This window comes from Hylaeus volcanicus, chromosome 5 (genome assembly GCF_026283585.1).
Source record: "Hylaeus volcanicus isolate JK05 chromosome 5, UHH_iyHylVolc1.0_haploid, whole genome shotgun sequence".
Classification (NCBI taxonomy): domain Eukaryota; kingdom Metazoa; phylum Arthropoda; class Insecta; order Hymenoptera; family Colletidae; genus Hylaeus; species Hylaeus volcanicus.
This window is the reverse complement of record NC_071980.1, coordinates 763,810-778,527: the sequence shown is the minus strand read 5'-3', so window position 1 is coordinate 778,527 and position 14,718 is coordinate 763,810. Positions and strand designations below refer to the sequence as shown.

The 14,718-nt window shown below is 42.3% G+C and overlaps 3 protein-coding genes across 7 annotated transcripts in view; 2 read left to right on the top strand and 1 right to left on the bottom strand.

Moving 5' to 3' along the window:
- LOC128876443 (peroxisomal leader peptide-processing protease-like) overlaps positions 1 to 2,374 on the top strand; it is a 31,368-nt gene extending 28,994 nt beyond the window's left edge. For both annotated transcript variants that reach the window (XM_054122834.1, XM_054122835.1), the window contains exons 4-7: positions 71 to 183; positions 542 to 737; positions 1,579 to 1,863; positions 2,014 to 2,374. In XM_054122834.1, the coding sequence (XP_053978809.1) occupies positions 71 to 183; positions 542 to 737; positions 1,579 to 1,863; positions 2,014 to 2,102 (683 nt within the window). In that variant the 3' untranslated portion in view covers positions 2,103 to 2,374. The remainder of the gene's footprint in view (positions 1 to 70; positions 184 to 541; positions 738 to 1,578; positions 1,864 to 2,013) is intronic.
- Positions 2,050 to 3,357, bottom strand: LOC128876445 (activator of basal transcription 1-like). Its single transcript, XM_054122841.1, has 3 exons — positions 3,030 to 3,357; positions 2,702 to 2,891; positions 2,050 to 2,623 (listed from the first exon to the last, which is right to left on the bottom strand). Exons 1-3 carry the CDS (start codon positions 3,208 to 3,210, stop codon positions 2,341 to 2,343), a joined length of 654 nt encoding a protein of 217 aa, XP_053978816.1. The 5' UTR covers positions 3,211 to 3,357; the 3' UTR covers positions 2,050 to 2,340.
- A 649-nt stretch (positions 3,358 to 4,006) lies between these two features.
- On the top strand, positions 4,007 to 14,544 carry LOC128876438 (uncharacterized). Of its 4 annotated transcripts, none has more exons than XM_054122814.1 (13): positions 4,007 to 4,405; positions 4,503 to 4,724; positions 4,793 to 4,930; positions 5,001 to 6,632; positions 6,691 to 6,960; positions 7,041 to 7,199; positions 7,302 to 7,426; positions 7,586 to 7,950; positions 8,029 to 8,348; positions 8,442 to 8,897; positions 8,955 to 9,097; positions 9,195 to 12,053; positions 12,804 to 14,544. In XM_054122814.1, the coding sequence occupies exons 3-13, from the start codon at positions 4,804 to 4,806 to the stop codon at positions 13,737 to 13,739; spliced, it is 7,392 nt and encodes a 2,463-aa protein (XP_053978789.1). In that variant the 5' UTR covers positions 4,007 to 4,405; positions 4,503 to 4,724; positions 4,793 to 4,803; the 3' UTR covers positions 13,740 to 14,544. The 4 variants fall into 4 exon arrangements, with proteins under 4 accessions (XP_053978789.1, XP_053978792.1, XP_053978791.1 ...); XM_054122817.1 differs by having other exon boundaries at positions 4,007 to 4,724; positions 9,195 to 9,380; positions 9,459 to 12,053; XM_054122816.1 differs by having other exon boundaries at positions 4,007 to 4,724; positions 6,703 to 6,960.
- Positions 14,545 to 14,718: the final 174 nt, after the last annotated feature.

The window sequence follows — 14,718 nt, the reverse complement described above, 5'->3', positions numbered from 1 at the left end:
GATTTCCGTTCATTCGGGTACAGCTCGAGCCACGTTGCGTTTTACGGAAAATCATTGATCCGTCTGTTAGATACCCTTGAAAGAAGCGTCGTGGTAGTGAAATGCGGACCTAATTGGGGTACGGGCGTCCTGCTGGACGAACGGACAGGAACTTTCGTAACTTGTGCACACGTAGTTGCCGGAGTATGTACTTTTTCTTAAAGGCGAAGACTGAAACGTGGACTGAATATCGTGCACAAGCTTTGTCTTCAACGAGAACCACTTATTCCTGCTCTTGAAACCAACATAAACAATTTTTTCTTTATCTCGGTTTATCCTGCGCTGTATTAAGGTCGTATACACTATAAGCCTATTTCATTTCGTTACCGAGATAGACATTGTTTATGTTGATCTCAAGAGCAGAAATAAGTGGTTCCCAATGATGAAGGCAATGCTTGTGCGTTCAGTCCTCGTTTTAGTCTTTATTGGCTACCAAGTATACGCATATGTGAATAAATTAAAGATTACAATACTAAATAAGCATCCTTATCCACATTTTCAGGCACAGGAACAGACGATCGAGCTCGCCACGTACATCGGGTCGGGAAAAGATATATCTCACTGGTTCGCACGTGCCAAGTTGATTTACAAAACACCACGTAATAGGCCTTACGATGTCGCCGTGTTAAGGATCGACTCGAGGCGCAAAGAGCCCTCGTTGAAAGCCATCAAGTTGGCCGATAAGCCTTCGAACAAGGGTGAGACTACGATTTCGTTCGGCTTGTTTCCCACGTTCGTTTACGCTTTAAATCGATACAAGTTAAAATCGATGACGCGGAGGAAACGAAAGAACAAGGGAAAGGAATGGGTTCGAGCATTGCAATTATCTCCGTTGAGATGGCTGTAAAGTAAAAAGATAAAACGATATACGATATTCCGTTATCAACGCAGTCGTTCGTATTAACAGTTACCCATCCGGTTATATCGAGACTCGCGGTCTTCCTTTGTAACGCACCTACACCGCTGGAGGTTATTCCGACTGGTTAACGGTAATGACAATAAGAATTAAGAATATAGGCAGATCGACGCACACACGGCGACACCGTGGCGCCTGAGCATTGCAAGGGACAACACTGACCTTTCATCGGCGGAAAAATAACTAGGTCTAAATTGGGCCAATTGATCTCTTAGGGGTAGAATCGACATTTCGTCAGCGGTGAATGTCGAACGAATGTCGCGGACGTCTCTAACGCCTTTCCGTCGCCTCGCCGCCCTCCTCTTCGCTGCCCCTACTCTCGCCTTTCGGGCTCCTTTCAATCGAGTCTAATGAGCATTCATTGTCAACAACTACAAATTAGGTAGAAAACTACTAGCCGAGCCACCGGGACGCGTGGAATGATATGTCTCTCGTGGGTTGAACATCTTATCACTGTTTGCCAAAGTAGGCGTCCATTAGGAAAACCGTCTTACGATCCAAGGGGGTCACAACAGGGAATTTGTAATGTGGACAAATGTAGACAATTTCACTACGCTTAACTAACATAATATAATGTTTGGTTTGAAAAATGTATCGATTAGAAAATATGAACCGTTCAACAGGTGAGCCAATACTTTCGATTGGATTTCCATTTTCTTCGAAAGGCAGAGCCACTGTCAGCAACGGAGTGGTGTCGAAGATATCCGACTGCATGCTTCAAGCGAATTGCTGTGCGCAAAGCGGGGCTAGCGGCGGACCTATCGTTCGACGGGATACGCTTGAAATGATAGGAATGATCGTCAACAACACCGTTTCCGCGGATGGTTCTACCTTATATCCGCGGCTGTGTATGGCAATACCTGTTACCGTTTTGAAAGGCCCGCTCAACGAGTATTTACGAACAACTGGTAAATATGTTATCCGTTAGAAAGAGTTTTTCCGGAGTTTGTAAGAATTGAATTTCCAAGTACAGGAGAAAGATATTTTTACTCCGTAGCCTGTACGAAATTTCCAACTTCTTCGTTAATAATGGCGTACGTTTTTCGTTTCGTTTTTAGATCCTAAAACGCTGGAGAAGCTAACACAACACGATGTAAATATTGAAGCAGCATGGAGCTTCCGTCCTTTTCTTTATTCAAATATATGACATATACATTTTAAATGTCTACTCTAATCTGTTCATCCGTAATTGCGAGCAGATAAGGCGAGTAGATAACAATGAACCTTTGAAACAGAGAGGAAACAGAAAGACGCAAACTATGATTGTTCAAAAACACAGCATGTTTTATTCTGTTTGTATCAAAAGGTAATCGTAATACTTGCACTGTTTGTATATTTTACTGTAAAGGTACTCTTTGGCATTTGTTCTGCTCAAATAAAAAGTTTCATCCAAATAAAGACTTCAAGAAGCCGGTCCTATCCGTTGCAGATTCATTCTCTTTCCTGCTTCTAATCTCAGCATCTGTGTCCCTTTGTTTTATCATAGGTGGTACAAATGTACTTTCTCCATCTTGTTGCTGTTGCTTTTTACGCAATTTCTTACTTCTATCAACGTTGTGGGAGAAGAAGTTTGCTTCTCGTTTAGCTTGTGCAATTTCTGCTCTAAGCCTTTGTTTACGTACTGCTCGCTCATATGCTAAACGCTCGCTCAAGTGTATCCATTTGAATCTAATAAAAAAAATATTAATACTGCAATTATGGGGACATAAAAAAAGTTTTGCTTTAAAACCAATTACAATTTGTTACCTTGGGAGATACTTTATATTCCAAATAACATCGTAGAATTTGCTCTTTTTCCTAGTTGAAATTTGTGTATTATTCAATGTAAGTGCAACATATTTTGCTACCTTCTTACTTTCAAATTCTACCCAACCTTCGGTGAATGATTTTGCACAAACTTTCTTTCGCTTTTTTATCTTCCCATCTCGTTCTAATTCTGAAAACGATAACAATACCGCGTACAGCGATCTATAAATAATTACAATTACAATTGGAAATACCGACACATAAATTTCCAGGTTATGTTTGCTATAGATCTTAATCTCTCGCTACGTACTTTATTTCAATGACTAACCATTTTCTGCTAATTGCAAGTACACTCTTCCAATTTTTCCATATTCTGAAAGTAATTCGCGAATTTTTGTGATATTCATATATTTGGGTATGTTAGATAAGTATATAATTCCTCTCTTTCGAGTCTTTGTCTGCGTCGCATTTTCCTCTTCTACGATTTCTTCGCTTTTAATGTTTTCCATTTGTCAGAGACTTTTATAAACCACTTTTTGTCCGTTTTCGAGACTCGCGTTGTTGTTTTCAATTTAAAAATATTTCAAAACATACCATATCATGTTCGATTATGCTCGCTTTCATGGAAACGACACGACGGCACGCATGACGCAATATACATACAGGAGTTACCATACGCATACATATACATTTCAATGGCTCATTATATATATGTACATATAAATTTTGTTTCTATCTTTGCTATGTGCATGTTCTGTTTGTAGCATACATTATCATATCTGTTATGATTATAAATTTTATTATAATCTGTACGCGATCCATGAAACGTATATATTATTTTTTCTATGTTTAGTACTGTTTTCATGTAACTTTCAGAATTGAAGCTCAAGAATGGATCGATGAATGATATATTTTTAGTTATATATATCCCTGTTCGATTCTCTAACTTTCAGTGCTCAAATATCTAATATTCCATGGACGTATTAACGATAGATACTAGCTAACAGGAAATGGATAATAAAAGAATAAATATGTTTTTATAATAATACCACTTGCCGTGAAAAATTTGGAAAAAGGATAGGGTCACTCAAAATAATTAGCCTCACGTCCCGAACAGTGTAGATAAATGATGACATGTCGATTTCAACGGTTAATATACGAAAAACCAAAAACGATTACGAGTGATTTGTGGAAAGTGCTGATTGCCGGTTGTGACTCGACCCACGAATGCGTTTAACGCGTTGCAGCGCTACCGCCTTACTCTTCTTGCTGTTGCGCAACAAGAAGCGCGCAGCGTCTCAGTGTGTGCACAAAGGCACAAGTGCATTCGTAACACGATGTATCGTTGAAGAAAGCTCAATTTTTCCGCGAGATACGTTTTTTTCATGAAGATTCCGCGGAAGAAGTTTTACATGAATAATCCTCTGCACGAATAACTTTGTAACGGCGAAAACAACGACGGGTGAGCGAAAACTTTCGGGGAAACGTTACTTGGTTGACTCAAACAAAATGGCGACGATCGTCTTCTTGGCGGTACTGTTTACTTGACCGTGAACGTTATGTTTCTCGCGAAGTGTGGCACGAGAGGTGTTGTGTTTTTAACTTTCTTACTATCGATTAGCATCGGTTTAATCACACAATTTTAATAAACTACGTGACGTATGTGGCCTTTGAAGTTTTCGTGATCGTACCTCCATATCATAGGTAATAACGTGACAAATGCGAACGACACGCACCGTGCAACACGTTTTTGCAATTTGTCGTTCCTCACTTTTCTAATTTTTCCTGGATCTTTTTGGAGGGATGTTAAAGATTCGTAATGTTCGACTTTCGTCGATACCCGACCCGGCTTGTACTACGTAGGAGCGAGATTTAATTTCCATGTAGCCAGGAGCGTGCCTAATTAATCGGAAACTTTGCCTAACCGTTCTGGTACACTCGATGCCCATTCGAACGTTGGTCTTCCCTTTCAAGGGCGCTCATAACCTTTCTTTCTTCCGGATACGTTCGACTCGGGACACGGGTATGCTACAATTGTTACTTTTAACGAGACGGATCCATTAAAGGCGAACACTGCAACTTTTCCTCTAGGTTAAGAAACAATGTCTAGTTCGTATGTTATCGAACCGCAGGAAAGCGGATCGGACAAGAAGGACGACACATTGATTATTGTAGTCAACGACGATGGCACCATATCCGTTGACCAAGAAACCTTACAAAGTTTGATCAGTAAGTTTTGATTGTTATTCGATTTACCTTGTCGATATCTTATGTAGTATCTGATCATCTTTATTTTCAGTGAATCAATCCAATGCAAATGTCAGCGTAGTTAGAGTAGGCCAAGCCGAGACAGATGCTGAAAATGGTGATATCACATTGACCGTAGACCCTCCTCCATCTTTTACACCAGCTGCTATAAATCCTGGGAGCACAGCTCCAGATGCCGGTACCTTTGTCGATCCTTTCATGGAAATGGATCCAGAGCAACTGGAAAGATTGGAGACAGCTTTGCAAAGCGAAGAAGCAAAGCAAATTCTTGGAGAAAATGTTACAGCTATGCTTGATATGTTAACAGTGGAGGAACAACAGAACTGTATAAGGTACAGCGTCGAACTGGATCATTGCTATACAAGCAGGACGTCGCCTTCCGATCCAAAACCAAAGGATCCCCTGCCCACTACTGATTCACCCACTTCTGTTGACAATGTGCAATACGCGCGTCAACTTTCACCTGTTGATGCATCCAATACCACGTCAGCTGTTGCCGAAGCTGAGAGTATAGTTTCAACAAAGTCAAAAGTTACTCCAAAAACGAATAAACCTGTGGGTCGCCCGCGAAAGAATGTCACCCCGGGTTCCGTAACGGTACCCAATAACTCAAGATCATCCGTCAATATAATGAATACACCTAAATCTATCGGACACCCAGCCTCGAGAAATTTAACTGGAGCATTACACCAAGGAATTGGAAAACATCAAGGAAGGTCCAACGACGAGGATGAAGAGGAACCGTCGTCTTCGTCCACTGAATCGTCTGAATCGGAACCACCATCCGACAATGATTCCGACTTTGGACCACGAGGCCCTAGAAGAGGTGGCATTAGAGCTAGAGGTGGTAGAAAAGGTCTCACTACCAGAGGAGGTAGTATGGCAGCTACTCGTAGGAGGGGTGCCAACAAACAAATGGATATGGAGCAAGTCCGACGATTAGACATGGAAATGGCTGCAGCCGTCAACGCTATGAAAAGTCCGGAGAAAGATGAAAAATCGGGAGGATTTAGTCTTGTTAGAGGTAAAAGACAGTATGGAAGAACTAGCGTTGGGAGAAGAAAAGAAGATCCGCAACGCGTCGAACCATCTCCAGTCATAAACGAGGACATGCCGGTTGCGTTTGAGAAACCGCTCCAAACAACGAATCAAGTCAAAGCGAATTTGATCAATGCTAATATGATCAAAGGCGATATGATCCTCACGAAACCTGGACAAGGAAAGAACAACCAAAAGGTTACGTTTGTGCAAAAGCAAGTGCTTATGAAACCGAACGATATTAAAAGCATGGGCTTGAAGAAGCAAGTGATGCTTCCTAAAGGAAAATTCTTGAGTCAAGCTGGAACCAAGTTCTTCGCGACTAAAGACGGCAAGTTGGTTCAAGTACCGATAACTGCCAAAGCTATAACTTCAAACGCTCCGGTTAGTCAAATCAAGAGTCCGGTGCCCCAAGTTTCTCCAACGCAACAATCTGTCGTTATTCAAAATCAAACATCACAGATACAACAGCAACAACAATTAGTAAAAGTGGCTTCACCTGCTGCAGCTTCGAAAATGAAACCTTGCGATGTGAAAAAAGAAAAAAGGAAGTCCGACGGATTGGAGGTTGTTGCAAAAACTGAAGTTGATCCTGGAAGAGCAACGGAAGGCAAAGTTTTGGATGGTTAGTTGATACGAACGTAGTTTGTAGTATTCGTGCAGTTAGATATTTCCGATTAAAGATTTCTTTACAGGTACGAAAAAACATCATCCAAAGAAAGAAACTCGTAAAGCACCGGCATGTATAGTGGATAGTCTAGGACCTGCGCTTTTCTCGACTCCAGACATCATTCGCCGTGTCGGTTCGAACGGTGATTCGAAAATTCAAGAGAATATAGTGACATCTCCGATTGGCGCGTCACCATCTACAGGCATCGTATCCCCGGGTACTTCTACAGCAGTGGCACAATCGTTGTCGTCGTCAATACCTTCAACGTTATCGAGTCGTTCAGGTTTGTTTAGCATTTTCATACTTGTGTTACGTACATACTCCGGAGTTATTTCAAATTCTTATCAAATATTATGACAAAAGGTATTACTGTGCCCACGTCTTCCGAGCGAGTTTCGCATTCAGAATCTCACATAATCACGGAAAAGAGGGAAAATGATGATTCCTTAGTCAACGAAGAGGAATGTAAACCGGTCGTAAAAGCTAATGTACCAGAGGAGTTACAGTCTACTTTAGAATCAGGTAAAATTCGAAATGAAGTTTTCATATTTTCTTCCTTCTTTACTTATTTTTGTCGAATGCTAATCGCGATGTATGTAAATTAATTCGACATTCATTTTTAAGGCGGTATAGAAGGCGAGGAACAGTTACTAGCTACATTAGAAATGGAAGCTAGTAAACACGAAGAGGAACTGCTGGCAGAAGCACTGTTGTTACAAGAAGAGCTCGGAGTTGATTTGACCGAACATGTATTACAAATTTTTATTTTTATTTTTTCATTAAAAAGTACAATTCACGAATGTTTTATTCGAAAGCCTCAAAATCGTTTACTTGAAATAGTATTTAGCAGACACAATTATATTTTCTTTAGCTATACATTTTTCTTTTCTTTTTCTTGAATACCGTAGACTGCACTTGTCGAACAAGGAGGTACTGTGGCATCGGAATCGTTGTCTTCGAGTAATGCTGTCCCGTCTTTGCTCACATCCGAGTCAGAACCCGCTAAACCAATGGATACCGTTACGCCAATAATCGTGACGACAACCATGACGAGCACGACAACGGTTATGGGAACTTCACCCGCAATAACTACTAGGGAACCGGTAAAGAAGTGTTCGAAGGAGGAGAAGGAACCCATTCAGATTATTCGTGGTGGACGAATAATTACGCTACCTCCTATCGAGGCACCGGCTACTAGAAGTAAGCGGTTACAAGCAAAGGTTGAACCTGCACAAAAAACCTTCAATACAGTGAAACGAATGGACAAGTTCAGGTGTGTACATTGTGTACAGCACGAGACCACCATTCATAATTCGATAATTATACTTAATAATGTTCATCCATATTATAGCATGCAAGCGGTACATCAAAGATCGCCGCATTCCGTCAAGGGTGATACTCGTTTGACCGTCATTCATGGCGAAGAACATGACAGCGAGGAAATGATGTTAGAAATGAGGACCGAGGAAGAAGAGACCGAAAAGCACGATGGAGTGGAGGAAGATGAGGATGAGGAAGACGACGAGGAGGAGGATAATTCGGATTCAGAAGATGATCCCGACAGGCTTTGGTGTATATGTAAGCGGCCACATAACAATCGTTTTATGATTTGTTGCGATGTTTGCGAAGATTGGTTCCACGGAAAATGCGTACATGTTAGCAAAGCTATGGGTGAGTTTGAAAAATATTACACCCATCTCTACAATGTTTATCGGTGATGCGATAACATCGCATGATATGTGAATTTTTTATTATTTTTCTTAGGTCAACAAATGGAAGAAAAGGGAATAGAATGGGTTTGTCCGAATTGCTCGAAGAAGAAGGATGAGGAATTAAAAGCTAAGACCGTATCTGGAAAGCAACGAATTCATTCTGACGCTTTATCTGAGAATTCCATCCTTATGAAAAATCTTAGCTCCCCTAATCAAGCAGTTGCTAAAGAAACATCGTCTTTGATCTCTTCCGATTATGGCGGCGTTCAATATTCCAGCGGTATGCAATGCGTCGTTTGTAAAAAAGAAGCGAGGAATTCCAGCATATACTGTTCCGATGCTTGCATACTCGCACACGCCCAAGAAACCCTAACCAAAGACAAACCAGTACCGGTACCAATGCAAAGTCCGAAAGCAACAAAAGTATCACCATTTGACGCTGCCTCCAAGCTAAAGTCCGAAGCTAGAATCATAGTCTTTGAGAGAAAAACGGGAAAAGTGTTATCTGGTGAGTCAATGGTTTTCTTAACGAATTACATCCTCGAATGAAAGGTAAAATTTTCAGGTGCCGATGCTCCGACAAGATCAAATTTACGTATGTGGTTAAAAGAAAATCCTACATTTGAGGTAGTTGGTGCAAATAACCTTGGCTCGGTGCAAGTAGGAAAAACGATTACGTCTATTCACACACAAGTGCCAGGCAAACCAGTAAGTATATAAAGTTTCCGCTTTAACTGTTTGGAATTTTAGTATTCTATACGGACAACAATGAAATATTCAAATCATCGAAACAATGTGTTTTAAGGGGAAAGCTACGATACTGCCAACCGGGAAAGGACAAAATGTTCCGAAGATGACATACACCAAAGTTCCAGGTTCCAAGCAAATGATTTTAACCGCAGGAAACAAGAAATATACGATAATCTCCAGTGGACAACAACAATCTCCGCAACTACAACAAGTTCAACCACAACACACGAAAACGATACAGGTGAAACAAACGTTAGTCTCTCAGACGGATAAAAGTCCATTGATAATGAAAATAACAACACCAAAATTGACCAATCAGACACAATTGAAACAACAGCCTTCAGCATCGCCAAAACAAATGCCGAATGCGAAGAAGCAAGAGGTCAAACAAACGACTGTACAGGTGAAACAACAAATAAAACCAAGTCCAACAAGAAAACCTGAAACCGAACCGATCAGGGTGAATATACGAAAAACTTTGACGGAGTTGTTATCAACTCGCATAAAGGAAACCGAAGATTTGAAACTGACCGACGAGGAAATCGTTGAGTTAGCTTTCAATATCGAGTTGGAATTGTACAAATATTTCAAAGATACTGGTGCCAAGTATAAAGCCAAGTATAGAAGTCTCGTATTCAACATAAAGGACACCAAAAATTTAACCTTATTTCGAAAAATTGCCGACAGATCGTTGACACCCGACGCTGTAGTAAGACTAAGTCCCGATGAAATGGCGAGTCAGGAATTGGCTGAATGGCGAGAGAAAGAAACTAAGCACCAGTTGGAAATGATTAAGAAGAACGAGTTGGATTTGATGGCGCAGGCCAAATCGATCGTTGTCAAAACTCACAAAGGCGAGCAGATTATTGAGAACGATGGCGCCATTGATCACGTTGATCCCAAAACTCCCGTGCAAGATATCGTGACCGCTTTGAACAGCGCCGACAGCATATCCTCGACCGTCGACGATGTGGAAAAGGAGATGGAGAGAATGAACGACGAAGATAGAAGCTTCAGAGGAATCGAAGACGCGAAGAAGTTGAAGAGCATCGACGAAAAGAGGAGGAAAGATAAGGAAAAGGACAGGGGTCGAGAAAAAGAGAAAGGCGGCAAGGATAAGGAAAGGGAGAAAGAGGTAGGTCGTTCGAGAGGGAGTGGTAGACGCGAGAGGAGCACCAGCAGAACTAAACACAAACACGGTAGGGACGACAGGGAACGTAGTAAGACAAGAGAAAAGAGCAGAGAACAAAAATCTCGGGACAAGGAAGGTAAGCGGGAAAGGGAAAGGGATCGCGAGAAGGGGAAGGATCGGGAAAAGGACCGAGACCGATTGAGAACCGGGGAACGGGAAAAATCGAAAGTACGAGAGAGGGGCAACAAAGAGAAGAGCAAGCAAAAAGACAAGGACCGAGAACGACACCGGTTTAGCGAGAATAATTCAAGGAATCGCAGTAATCTGTTTGACATCGACAAAAGAGACGATGATTTGGATAAGAAAGAAGATCCGATAGGCTCAGCGGGAGCATCGTCAGAGAAAACGATCGAGGATCGACTATGGCGTCACATCGAGGACGAAGCCACCACGAACACCATCGATGGAAATGATTCCGATGTGTCAGATAGGGAACCCACTTCAACGGTGACGATTAAAACGCCAGATATTAACGAGGATATCGAGAGAGAAAGGGAACAAGAACCGGTCACAGTTGAAAAAGACATCCCGAAAGGAAGTTGGCAAACAGTTTGGAGAGGCTTCGTTAATATGGTGGATGTTGCAAAATTCTTTATTACCGCGCAAGAAGTCAGCGGTCACGCAAGGGATTTGATGGACGATTTGCCCGATACGGTCGACGTTGTCGGCAGGATAAGTCACGAGACCGTGTGGGACTACATCTCAAAAATGAAGAAAACTGGGTCAAAGGAGATTCTAGTGATTCGTCTTACAGCCGCTAACGACGAAGAGAAGATTCCGTACATAACTCTATACAGTTATTTGAACAGCAGAAGTCGTCTCGGTGTCGTTGGAAACGTTTCCAAAAATATCAAGGACTTTTACATAATGCCTTTCTCGAGTCAAAGCACAATACCTCCGGTTCTGCTACCTTTGATCGGCCCTGGTTTCGAGGAGCACAGACCGCATCTACTTTTGGGAATAATCGTCCGTAACAAAAGAAAACGGTTCTCTGGTGTGACCTCGTCGTCTATACCGATGAAACTGGCTAAGAAAGACACCGATAGAAGCTACACCCCGCCATTAGTCGCCGCTTCGAAGGATAAGGCCAGTAGTTCCAATGTAACAACTATGATAACGGCTACGATTACATCTGCAGCGCCGCCAACAGCCGTGGCTTCTTCGTCGTCGTCGTCTTCGTCTTCGTCTTCGTCTTCTTCTTCCCCTGCCCCAACAATAACCACCAGCGCGTATCTCAAAGCTACGTCTGATTCCGTGAAAGAGAAGCAACTTCCAGTCACTCAAACAACCCTCGACACTTTGAACAGAGCGCATATAGGAATGTCGAGAGGCAGTCTACTCGATACAGCTGCTATATGCAAAATCGTTCCTGAATTGTCTTCAAAGATCGACCTCACTTCCTCGCCTGGCAAAGCACCTCTCGATGACGACGGTGACGAGCCCTACAGCCCCGGCCAGATGGACGAGGAACAGATCGATCTTGACCTGCGAACCTCTTCCTCGACTTGTTCGACAGCCACAGCGATACCGTCGATGTCATCTATATCTATGTCGATGGCTATCGACGGCACCGCGATAGATAACGGTATTATTTCTTCCAGTAAAAGCTCCAACGATCTCCAACGGAAAATGGAAGAACTAAACAGGCAAATCGAAGAACAGAAGCAACAAATACAAAACATTAGTTCGTCGTTTCTCGGTGAATCAACGCCTACCTTGCCGGTGAGAATTTTCACAAGATTTATTTTTTACAAAATCGATTGTTATTGTTTCTCCTATTGTCCTATTGTAAATAAAATTGATTTCGATTTACCCATGGTATCCTGTTCCTATCCTTGAGCTGCTCAGATTCTTACTTGTTGCGTACAAATTCTGACCACTTTGATCTTTAACGGGGTACGTATGTCTGCATGGGAATATTCTCTCTTCGATTCAACAAGACCGAGCAACTCGCTCCGCATCGTAAGTATGAAGAGGAATATTACGTACCCTAATAGAATTTTCACGAGAAGGAACATAAGTAATATAAAATATCGAGAGAGTCGAATTTAATGCTAAGTAGAAATCTGTCAGTGGCTCCATTCCTTTTCGTTCCCGAGGATTCTCTTTTTCTTCGAATAAATCGAATCGCCCGATCGACTCGCTGATCGAGTACAGAACTAGGGCGGTGGCTGGGCGAGAAATTGAGAGAGAAGGGATGCTTTGGAGAACAATTATTTTTCTGTTAGAGTTTAGACAAAAGTTCAACTCGCTACGAATACATGGTTATACTCCTTTTTTCGAAGAACATGTAACGGGTGTGTATACACATTCGCTTATACATGTATATGTGTGCGAGTATGTACGTATATATACACATGTATAATTATACTCGAAGGAAAAGAGAAGGGGAACGGTAACAAAGCATGCTTTAAGTGTAACAGTTATAACAAAACCCGTAATTATTTCTCATTTTGTTTCCGTTTATTACAGGGCTTAGGGCTGGACCCCCCGGCTGGCGATGAGAGCGAGGAAGCCTACAGTCCCCCGGACACAAGATCGTTCACACCGCCGCCACCCCCGGGTATTTCAAAATTAACACAGCCAATTCTCGACAAAGTATCGAATATCACGATACCAGCGAATCTGCAAGAAATTCTGGCGAACGTCAAGCGACAGGAGAGCTCTAAAGTGGACCCGTATTTACCATCCAAGCCCAGTGCCACGTTCTTAACCACCGTTAACTCTTCGATTTACCAAAATCCTGAAAAATATTCTTCACCGTCTCCGGTAAAACTTTCAGTTGGCGGCTCGAGCAAGACCAATCTCGAGAAAGCTTCGCTGGATGCAAACAATCAACGGGAGTCTCTGCCGAAGGAGAAAGAAAGCAAGAGTACTCTGAGCTCTCTGAGCGACTTGGACTTGATCAGAAAAGCGGAGGAAGAATTGGCCGCCGTCGCAGCTGCGTCGGCTGCAGTAGCGTCGTCAGGAATCTCAGCGGTTGAAAAGCCGACTCAAACAGCATTACCCGCGACTCCAGTTCTTCCAACGATAGTAGCAACTTCCTCCTCAGCGATAAAACCAATGTCCACGAATCTCTCAGGTATAGCTTCGGCGACAGACTCTTCCTACGAGGGAACCTCGTACAAGAGCTCTTTCCCGGACACCTTCAAGCGAAACCTAGCTCCAGAGCAGCCGAAACCCCCCGGTCTCGAGGACGAGGACTTCCCTCCATTCCCATCCACGCCGCCCAGCGTGGACAGCAACGCATCGAAAACGATGTCGCGTTCAAAGTTCGTTCCAAAGAGTGGGATCGTATTGAGCATGAAACGGAAGGCTAGTGACGATTCTATTGCCGCTTCCGCTTCGAACAAAACAACAAGAGTTAAGTCCCGCTGGGGTCAAGGTCCCTCGGATTCGGTCGACTAGCTTTTGCTTGAGGTGAAGGGAGAGTCATCTTCCTCGGACGATTGAAACTGTTACACGTGGTTTTTATGGATGGCTTGCACAGCCAGTTGTCGACACTTGTATCTTAGACTATCGCTACACAACCGGGCCAAACGTCGGTAGCCTAATATTTTTTCAATCAGAATTTGGTGATTAATCGATTCGAAAGGAATAGTTCTTTTCTTTTCGTACCAAACGAGATAGCTTGGTATTTTGCGTCTACTGTTAGGATTGTTGGTGCGCAAGAATCAACCAGTTTCGCGTTGATATCCCGAAAACGTCACACATAGATCACACTTGTACATACCAAAGCGACGGAAATGAACGCTCTTAAATGCTCGTCGTGCTCTACGCTACGTGTACATAGCCTTATCGAAAATTCTGTAATATATTGTTTAAATTCACTTGGAAAGTTAACAAATTATATAATACAGTGCGTGTGGGCGTTACGTGTGCATGCTACCAGTGTATATAAGTTAGATATAAGGATCTGCGAATGACCAGTGTCGATCAAACGATGATTTTATTTCTCGATTAACTAGGATTTTCGTACATTAATTTCAGGAATATGCGATTCATACTACAGTTAACAACCTGCGAAAGTGGTAAACACAATTTCTCCAACCTTTGTTTCGTTCTTTAAGTTTCGGAGATTAAATGTTCGTGCAATGCTATAATCGTAAATTCTTCGACACGAACCGTTAATTCGCTTAAGCTATTACGACAATACAAACAATGTTTATTTCTCCATTTTAACCAGAAAATCCAACTAAGTACTGGAACTCAATTTTTGTTGTTTTTTTCTAAATTTGTTTTCGATTTAGCACGTACGTCTTAATTATCTCGATGTGAAATGTGATCGGTGCACGTAGTCGCAACGGATCTATGTACTACGATTACTACGGCTAGGGCTTTTATCCGCTATCCCTTTTTTACAAATCCGGCCTACTCCAGCTGAATA